Source organism: Oncorhynchus kisutch, linkage group LG16 (assembly GCF_002021735.2).
Source record: "Oncorhynchus kisutch isolate 150728-3 linkage group LG16, Okis_V2, whole genome shotgun sequence".
Lineage (NCBI taxonomy): Eukaryota > Metazoa > Chordata > Actinopteri > Salmoniformes > Salmonidae > Oncorhynchus > Oncorhynchus kisutch.
This window is the reverse complement of record NC_034189.2, coordinates 16,967,920-16,978,362: the sequence shown is the minus strand read 5'-3', so window position 1 is coordinate 16,978,362 and position 10,443 is coordinate 16,967,920. Positions and strand designations below refer to the sequence as shown.

The 10,443-nt window shown below is 44.3% G+C and overlaps 1 protein-coding gene across 1 annotated transcript in view; it reads left to right on the top strand.

The window, feature by feature from the left end:
- Positions 1-2,130: 2,130 nt before the first annotated feature.
- LOC109876720 (alpha-actinin-3) overlaps positions 2,131-10,443 on the top strand; it is a 70,001-nt gene continuing 61,688 nt past the window's right edge. The window contains exon 1 of the mRNA XM_031791883.1: positions 2,131-2,265. Coding sequence (XP_031647743.1) covers positions 2,131-2,265 — 135 coding nt within the window. The remainder of the gene's footprint in view (positions 2,266-10,443) is intronic.

Genomic DNA, 10,443 nt, shown 5'->3' with positions numbered 1-10,443 from the left:
TTTGTTTGACTGTAGTATTATGCTGTTTAGCCTTCTGACATTCATATGGAATGTATACATGGAAAATACATAGCACGGCTGGGGGTCCCCGAGGACAGGTTTGGAAATGGATGCAATTAAGCCTATTCCAACAAGCCTAAGTCAGTTCGCTCGATTCAAAATGATATCTTTCTACATCTTAAGATACACTGTGTCTGTATGATTTATAATGACACATCTGTATCTTCAGGAGAAGATGTAGCTGTACAGACATTTAAGTTGTCGGAGGTCTGTATTTATCATTGGAGTCAGTGTGAGGGGTATGGAGCCTGAGAGACAGCAAAAGTCTAAACGGTATCCTTGGGATGTCCCAACTCAGAAGTCAGTTCACTGCAGTTGAAATTTAAAACGATTAAAGGGACATTTCACAATTTTTGAGCACCACTCCAACATCAACGTTATGTGAAAATGGCGCATTTCTATGTTTTGTATTAAAAATGTATAGAGGAAGAATTTAAGTCATCAGTATGCATCGTGATTTTAAACAATTATGAGTAGGCAGTAATTATTAATTGACTCCTTATTGTCCACTAATTGGTTGATGACATTGGAAATACTTTTGTATCTTTTTTACTACAAAACATAGAAATGCAAAATGTTCACATACACATATATCCGCGAAGTGGTAGGCCACACAAGCTCACAGAATGGGACTGCTGAATGCTGAAGCGCGTAGCGTGTAAAAATGGTCTGTCCTTGGTTGCAACACACACTGAGTTCCAAACTGCCTCTGGAAGCAACGTCAGCACAAGAACTGTTCGTCGGGAGCTTCATGAAAGGGGTTTCCATGGCTGAGCACACAAGCCTAAGATCACTAGGCGCAATGCCAAGCATCAGCTGGAGTGGTGTAAAGCTCACCGCTGTTGGACTCTGGAGCAGTGGAAACACGTTCTCTGGAGTGATGAATCATGCTTCACCATCTGGCAGTTTGACTGACAAATCTGGGTTTGGCGGATGCCAGGTAAACGCTACCTGCCCCAATGCATAGTGCCAACGGTAAAGTTTGGTGGAGGAGGAATAATGGTCTGGTGCTGTTTTTCATATTTCAGACTAGGCCCTTCAGTTCCAGTGAAGAGAAATGTTAACACTACACACTACACATACAATGACATTCGAGACAATTCTGTGCTTCCAACTTTGTGGCAACAGTTTGGGGAAGGCCCTTTCCTGTTTCAGCATGACAATGCCCCAGTGCACAAAGCGAGGTCCATACAGAAATGGTTTGTTGAGATCGGTGTGGAAGAACTTGACTGACCTGCACAGAGCCCTGACCTCAACCCCATCGAACACCTTTGGGATGGATTAGAACGCCGACAGTGAGCAAGGCCAAATCACCCAACATCAATGCCCGACCTCACTAATGCTCTTGTGGCTGAATGGAAGCAAGTTCCCGCAGCAATGTGCCAACATCTAGTGGAAAGCCTTCCCAGAAGAGTAGAGGCTGTTATAGCAGCAATGGGGGGACAAACTCCATATTAATGCCCATGATTTTAGAATTAGATGTTCAAGGAGCAGGTGTCCACATACTTCTGATCATGTAGTGTATGTTGATGTTGGGGTGGTGCTGGAGATGATGAATATGAGGTTGAAAAGTGGTGTTATTTCGCTTTAAGGTTATGGTAAGGGTAGAGGTTAAGCTTAGGGTGTAGGGGACAGATGTACCAAGGATCCCGGATAGTGGTGCCTACCAGAAGCAACAGGTGCACTCCACAAGCTTTTGCTTATAAATTATGTCAGTAAGCGATTGACGTCTCCATCCCGCTCAGTCCTCCCTGCCCCAGGATAGGTCAACTCCCCAACCACAACCCCGCCCATTGCACCTTTTTAGGGTGAATCCGATACCTGTGCGCCCGGTATCTCACTTTTTGGGGTGCGATCACGTGTGCTACTTTTGGAAAGAAGCACCCGCCAAGCAGAGCTTCTGGTAGTGGGAGCTGCACCTCCGCCGCAGTCTGTACTCTGCCTCTGCCTCTCTTCTTTCGCCTGACCAGCACACCTGACAGACAGCGAGTCTTCAAGCCCAAGGAGGGTTCCTTCTCGTTTATTTTCTACATAATCAGAAGGGGGTACTAGAAACCCCAACAAGGCGTGATGATGGCTGTCGAAACCCAAGCGCAATACACCACCTCTTATATGATGAACGAGGAGCACCAGTACATGACGCCAGAGGATGAGTGGGACAGGGACCTACTGCTGGACCCCGCCTGGGAGAAACAGCAGCGAAAGGTAGGCCCCCTTTGGGATCGGGCGGTGGGTGAGTGAAGTGACTGTGGCGGTTGAGTGTTGGCTGGAGCGGCCGTTGTGCGTTACGGGCGCTTGTGTGTCTGGCTTGAGTCTAGCCCACTCGTTGCGCGTGTTTTATGAGTTCAACAAGTACCCACGGGCAGAACCAAATGGATGTCACGTAGGCTACTAAAGCCCCTTTAAAAGTTATTAAAGTTGTCAAATGAAACAGCATAAACGACGGAGAGAGAGAGTGGGTGGTTGCGTCTTGGCTGCTGAGCTAAGGAGTTGGAGCACGGACCTGCCCCTCTCAGTTCTGGAAGCTATGAGCAGAGCAGTATTTGTTGACTTTCACTTATTTACCTGCCAGAGGCACTTATATATTTAAGCTTACCAATACAACAAATAGGGACTTTTACGCACGACTTTTCCAACAGGTCACCATGCACTATAGGCACAACTTGACCAATTACAGAAATCCTAAGCTATGTTTCTGCCTACCAGTCAATAGTTAGACCTACACAATAAAAGCAGGCCTATACACAGAGAAATACGTTGATATATTAGAAACGGAATGCTTTTTAAACCCTATCTCTCAAAACTACAAGTTGTCTATCTAAGGGAGAGTGTCCATTATTAGTCTGTGCTTGAGGAAGTGTCGTGTAGCCTAGAGTAGAGAGTTGTGAAGGGACCTGGGCCCACCCGTTGTCTTAGCGATCAGTTGGCCTTGCCCTACTCCCCGAAGAGGTTGACAGGTGCACTTAATGAGCTTTAGCTGTCAAACCTAAAAGTCAAATGGTCTGATGTGACAGTTAGCGATGACGTCTGCCTCGCCTGCATATGCTCTATGGTCTGGCCTAAACTTGGATGGGGACAACCATACTACAATAGGGAATTCATTGAGCATATGACCAAACTTCTACTGGCCATACATGACCGTTTGTCAGCTAAGCTGTCATAGGCTTACATTTCTATATTTGGGCACCCATAGCTTTGGCCTGTGGTTAGGCCTATGTATACTCAATTACCATTAATTTACCAGAATAAAAAAAATCGCTGTGTATATGCATACAAGCATTCATTAGGTAATGTATGGAGTCATTTGAGGTATTGAGTCCATAGAAGTCAGTCATTCTATATTCTATTTCTTAGTTTGAGTCTATGGAACTCCCCTGTCTCACTATGATGGGACAGTTTCCTTCACACAGTGACTGTACAGGAGCTCACAGGGCCTTAAGGGTGAGAGACGTCAACAGATGGCCACTCTGGAGGAGAGGAGGAATGGAGGAGAGGAGAGACGGGGCTCGTATAGAAGTACACCAACGGTTCGTTTCAGGCCCACGAATAAACATGTCCTAAAAATACTCCTGAACACTTTCTGTTCCTCCCCCATCTCTCGCTCTCTTTTCTACTCCCTTCTTCTTCCTCTCCCCCTCTTTCTCTCTCTCTCTCTCTCTTCTACCTCCTGGACAGTTCCCTCTCCAACAGTCTTTCTCACACCTTCTCTGTTTCTCAACAAGTTGTTGTGTAGCTGTTTATCTTCATAGAGCGTAAGTCGATATGTGCCTGTCAGCCGCGCACACACGCACACACACCCACACAAGAATACACACACACACTCACCCCCGCTTACCCCCACACACACACCCCCCACACACACACACACACACTTTAAGGAACAGCTCAAGAAGCTGATGTAATAAATATAGAAAGCTGCATCATTCCGTGGTGAAATGGATCTGAAAGAGTCTCTGGGCACCTGTTCTAACCCCATGCTCCAGATTTCAGTGGAAAAACCCTTGGCTGCAGACAGGCTCAGTAATAAAGTGTTTGTCAACACACTGTGACTCTGTTGAACATGATACGGCTTCAGAAATGGACGACACACTCATTTTAGTTTATTGCCACTGCCGGTGACTTGTACATTTTGACATTGGGTGTATATTTATCTATATAACCTTCATGGGTCGGATTTTGATATTTCACTTGGTCCTAAGTGGTGAAGTAGTGCGATTGACCAAGGTTCGAACCAGTGCCGCAAGACTGTGTTAGCCGTTGAGCTAAAGCCTAGGTAATAGCCTAACACGAGGCGCTAACTCAAGTCTTCAGGTCTCAAGGCAAAGTTTTTTGTCACTAAGTTTACAAGCCACTAGTGTCATTAGCATGTTACAGTGGTGTGATATATTGTATCTGAGCGTTGGCCGCCTAAGCATTTCAGAATGAAAGGATGATGGATGAGAGGAAGGTGGAAACGATTTCTTTTCACATACCCTGTCCTCTCTGGCTTTACCTCTGTCACAGCCATTCTTTTCTGCAAATAGAGAGCTAGGGAGCTATTTTGTATGATTTGATCGAATACTTTTATGTGAAAGTGCCGTAAGCATAAGAAGGAATAGTGTATTGTACGTTTCTACTGTATTTAAAGTTCTGTGTAACTGATGCAATTAAAAAAGGTTACTATAACGTTATTAAGCATATTTGTTAACCTTTATTTCACTAGGCAAGTCGGTTAAGAAGAAATTCGTATTTACAATGACAGCCTACCCGTCTAAACCCTCCCCTAACCCGGACGTTGCTGGGCCAATTGTGCGCCGCCCTATAGGACTCCAGATCACGGCCGGTTGTGACACAGCCTGGGAACAAACCAGGGTCTATAGTGACACCTCCAGCACTGCAATGCAGTGCCTTAGACCACTGCGCCACTCAAGCCCCAAGGCAAAACATAAAATAGACGCAGTTTACAGACTATATTATATAACGCAACACTTTAAGTTTAAGTTTAAGTTTAAGTTGAAACACATATTAGCCTGATAAACACTTACAACTTACTCCCTAACGAAACAAAAATGAACTTACATTTACACCACAGAGTGTTAAGTTGGCCAAGGAGGGCCCTCATCACCACAGTGATGACAGGATGTGGACTATTCACAGTTTCACACTCAGAAACAACAGACGTCAAGTTAATATGATCAGGGAGGCCATTCCCCTGTGGATGGTAAGCTTACACCTTCCTCTTCTAAGAAACCCAGAATGTGAGGCTGAGGCTGCTGCCGTTATATGTAATAGGTTATATATAGGTTCGCATAGTGTTAGGATGAGCTACTGAGATGCCAAGCAGTTATTCAGCTAGCTAGCCAGTTAGTAGCTGAAAACCCAGAGTATGCAATTAGAGCTCTATAAAATCTGCGCTCAATTAAATGTTAACTACAAAGTAGCTTATGTGTACCTGGCAGAATGATATCATGATTATTTGCATCAATCCAGTGGCCGTTTGTTTTGCAAACTCTGCAATCATATGAGCATCCAGAAACATCGCTAACCAAACAACACTCTCTTGCTGGTGGGCACTCCCATTAAAGGGTAACTACATCCCAAAAAATGTAATAAAAACATTTATCCCAGACCTCAAAATTGGTCTCCTGATGCAGTTTAAGCATTGTTGTGGACTGAGAACATCCAATTGAGTTGTTTTTCTTTTTTTTAAGTGTGATTTTGACAGTGAAAACCTGAAAAAACTGGGGAAAACGGAAAGCTGGAAACACAAACGGAGAAAAATTAATTGGGGAAAAACTAAATGGAATCAGGCTAAAAATGAAACTGATTTTATAGGGGCCTATGTAATGTGAACCACTCCGCATTGGACTTATTCCCGTAGGAAGAGGATCACTCTCATAGCCTGTGTCCCAAATGGCACCCTTTCCCTATATAGTGCACTACTTTTGACCAGATTCAGTTTCAGAGCCCTATGGGCCTGTAGTGCACTATGTTTGCAACCTCAGTCAGTGTTCATAGGCTTGGCGTGGACACTTGAGAGCTTATCTTTGAGTAGTAGATATTGATCCATCAAGAAAACGATCACTGGTTGTTGTTGTTGTGGCTACTGTCTTTCTGTAAGGCCTGTAAGCTGCTCAGGGAGCCCAAGGAAGTAGGCTTTGATGGTGTGTGTGTGTCTGTGTGTGTCTGTGTGTGTGTTGGTCGAGAAGTAGATATCAATTGAAATCAAATAAAATGTTATTTGTCACATGCTTTGTGGACAACAGGTGTAGACTAACAGTGAAATGCTTACTTACGGGTCCTTTTCCAACAATGCAGAGTTAAAGATAAGTTAAAGATCAAAATTGGAATATTGGCAAAGTGAATAACGAATAATAATAACGAGTAAAACATAACATGGCTATATGTAGTGAGTAGAAAATAACATGGCTATATATAGTGAGTAGAAAATAACATGGCTATATGCGTTGAGATTGCCTGCAATGACAACAAGCTCAGCCCGATGATGCTGTGACACACCGCCCCAGACCATGACAGATTCTCCACTTCCAAATCGATCCCGCTCCAGAGTACAGGCCTCGGTGTAACGCTCATTCCTTCGACGATAAACGTGAATCCGACCATCACCCCTGGTGAGACAAAACCGCGACTCGTCAGTAAAGAACACTTTTTGCCAGTCCTGTCTGGTCCAGCGACGGTGGGTTTGTGCCCATAGGTGACGTTATTGCTGGTGATGTCTGGTGAGGACCTGCCTTACAACAGGCCTACAAGCCCTCAGTCCAGCCTCTCTCAGCCTATTGCAGACAGTCTGAGCACTGATGGAGGGATTGTGTGTTCCTGGTGTAACTCGGGCAGTTGTTGTTGCCACCCTGTACCTGTCCCGCAGGTGTGATGTTCGGATGTACCGATCCTGTGCAGGGGTTGTTACTCATGGTCTGCCACTGCGAGGACGATCAGATGTCCGTCCTGTCTCCCTGTAGTGCTGTCTTAGGCGTCTCACAGTACGGACATTGCAATTTACTGCCCTGCCCATATCTGCAGTCCTCATGCCTCCTTGCAGCATGCCTAAGGCATGTTCACGCAGATGAGCAGGGACCCTGGGCATATTTCTTTTGGTGTTTTTCAGAGTCAGAAGAAAGGCCTCTTTAGTCTCCAAAGTTTTCATAACGGTGACCTTAATTGCCTACCATCTGTAAGTTGTTAGTGTCTTAACAGGTGCATATTCATTAATTGTTTATGGTTCAATGAACAAGCATGGGAAACAGTGATTAAACCCTTTGCAATGAAGATCTGTGAAGTTATTTAGATTTTTACGAATTATCTTTGAAAGACAGGGTCCTGAAAAAGGGACGTTTCTTTTGTTGCTGAGTTTATAAAGGCTCGCAGCCGTATTCGCTGCTAAAGTGATTCTAGCATGTATTGAATACTTACGTAAATGAGATATTTCTGTATTTCATTTTCAACAAATTTGCCAACATTTATTAAAACATGTTTTCACTTTGTCATTATGGGGTATTGTGTGTAGATGGGTGAGATTTTGTATTTATTGAATTCAGTGTGAACGTGTGTGTGTGGCGTCTGTATGCATATGTGTGCATGTTATTAGTCAGTGAAAGAGAGTTAGTGCAAAAAAGAGGCAAATACAGAATGTAGCCGATAGGATAGACTAGGGGAGATAGGATAGATAGGATAGACTAGGGGAGATAGGATAGATAGGATAGACTAGGGGAGATAGGATAGATAGGATAGACTAGGGGAGATAGGATAGATAGGATAGACTGAATGAGATTAGGGTGTCTATGTGTCTATGAGAGTCAGGAAATGATGTTGAGTATTTGACAATGAGTGTTTCGACCACTGGACTAAAGGCAGCGCAAACAGATGTGGGACCAGAGTTCAATGGTACTTGCTTGAGAATGTGTTGTTCACTGATATAAGTTGTCCGTCTGACACTGCCCGCACTGCAAGTGAGTGCAAGACATAACTGAACTGGCCAACCGAACAGAGAGTGTGTGTATAGGCGAGGTGAGAGAGAGATAGATAGAGAGCTTGTAGTGAGATCAGATGGCAGTTGCTATTCCAGAAGCTGTGTCCATGTAGGGAGGCTTCTATAAACTACCTTAGTGGAGCTAGGAGTCCTGGGAGGGAGCAGGAAGGGCTGAGGAGTGTGTGTGTACTGTGTATCGCTCTCTCTGTGTGTGTGTGTCTGTGTGTGTCTGTGTGTGTGTGTCTGTGTGTGTTTGTGTGCGTGCGTGTGTGTGTGTGTGTGTGTGTGAGGGCTGAGGAGTGTGTGTGTGTACTGTGTATCGCTCTCTGTGTGTGTGTGTGTCTGTGTGTGTCTGTGTGTGTGTGTCTGTGTGTGTTTGTGTGCGTGCGTGTGTCTGTGTCTGTGTGTGTCTGTGTGTGTGTGTGTCTGTGTGTGTGTGTGAGGGCTGAGGAGTGCGTGTGTGTACTGTGTATCGCTCTCTCTCTGTGTGTGTGTGTCTGTGTGTCTGTGTGTGTACTGTGTATCGCTCTCTCTCTCTGTGTGTGTGTGTGTCTGTGTGTCTGTGTGTGTACTGTGTATCACACTCTCTCTGTGTGTGTCTGTGTGTGTGTGTGAAACCTCATCGCCACTTTCAGCAGTAAAAACCTTTCTGCGTGTGTATATAATCTGATATCAGAATCCTGTTTTATGAGGTCATAACAAAATAGAACTGCTAGCTCAGAGGAGTTTGGTGATTGTGACTCAGCGACAACACTTACACTGACACCTATAGTCATACCTCCCTTTAAAGAGGTTTTGTATATCTTCAGACTTTTGTTTAACTTTTGAAAGTAGCATTCACGAGCCAAAACGGGTCCCTTGAAAATTGTGCACTATTGTGTACAATGTCATCCATTTCATTTGATATGTTGCATCCTGCAAAAAAATATTTGTATGGTATAGTATGTTACGGATTCCAATTCATACAATATGTTATGAATTTGTAAGTGCTTAAGATCCTGTTCAATCTCTAACAATTGGAATATTGTAATTACTCAGGGCTCCGAGTGACACAGCAGTCTAAGGCACTACATCTCAGTGCAAGAGGCGTCACTACAGACACCCTGGTTCAAATCCAGGCTGTAATATTCACACTGAAAGTGTATATCTTAGATTGAGTTTGGTATTATTCACATTTGACAACATGGTAATCCTCAGTCTGGCAGTTACAAGAGCTGTGATTGGGTGTTGTCACAGTAACCAGTGCCTGAGTATTGTTCCAGTGATATGCTGTAGTTTATGAGAGATTTGTCATTGGTCACAAGTTACAACTCAGGACATTGGGGCCCATGACATCAGGAAGTAAAAGACAAAAGGAAGGTCATGATCTGATCTAAGATCAGTATTGTGTTTACTTCCTAATGGTCAAGGCTAGCATTTACCCTGGATGAACTGATCCTAGACAGGTCCTAGCAGTTTAGCCCTATTGACAGGAGACACGCCTGCTGAAATTAGAACCCCCCCCCCTCGCTCCCCTCCTCATATAAGACAGGCGCTCAGCTGTAAATCCTACTCCCCTATTTAAGCAATTTATCCCCTCTGCAATCATTAATCACAGAGCCCACGGCACATTAATGAACCTCCCCTCACTACTGTCCTTGCAAAGCCCCCCCCCCCCTCTCTCTCTTACACACACACACACACACACACACACACACACACACACACACAACACAACACAACACAACACACACACACACACACACACACACACACACACACACACACACACACACACACACACACACACACACACACGGCCTCATAAATAAGCAACACATGAACACAAAATCACATTTTAAACCTGTAGCATTTTGTCCATTTCAGATTTCCTGTCTAATAATTGTTTGCGGATCAGAGTTAAAGACAAAGTGCAGCACTCTTCATCCTGATGATGTTGTAGCTAGAGGTCTATCTCTGTTTCCTTCCATCTCTGTCCCTGCACGGTTGTTGGTTTCAATGAGAACATGTTCTCACTCAGTCAACCTACCTGGTAAAAAAAAAATTCAATCAGATGTGAGAGTGTGAGGGGGGGCTTTGACGAGGAGGGCTCCATGCTGCTAATTCAGCATGCCAGCGAAGGCAAGCCAAAGCCCCTGATCCTCCAAATGTAGAAATTTTAGGCCTGGGGTTTAGGATGCTGGCCTCCAGAGGCCCTATTCCCTTAATAGTGCATACCTTTGACCAGAGCCGGGCCCTGTAGGAATCTGAAAATCTGGTGACTTGAAGAAGCGGCACTGGTAAAAGGTCTAGAGAATCTAAACGATTCCTCATTTTTTGGGAACTGGCTTCAAAAATCGAAATGTATTTCCTGATATACAGCACCATTGAACATCTTTAGAATTTAAATCTATTTTGAAGATCTATTTTAAAATTTG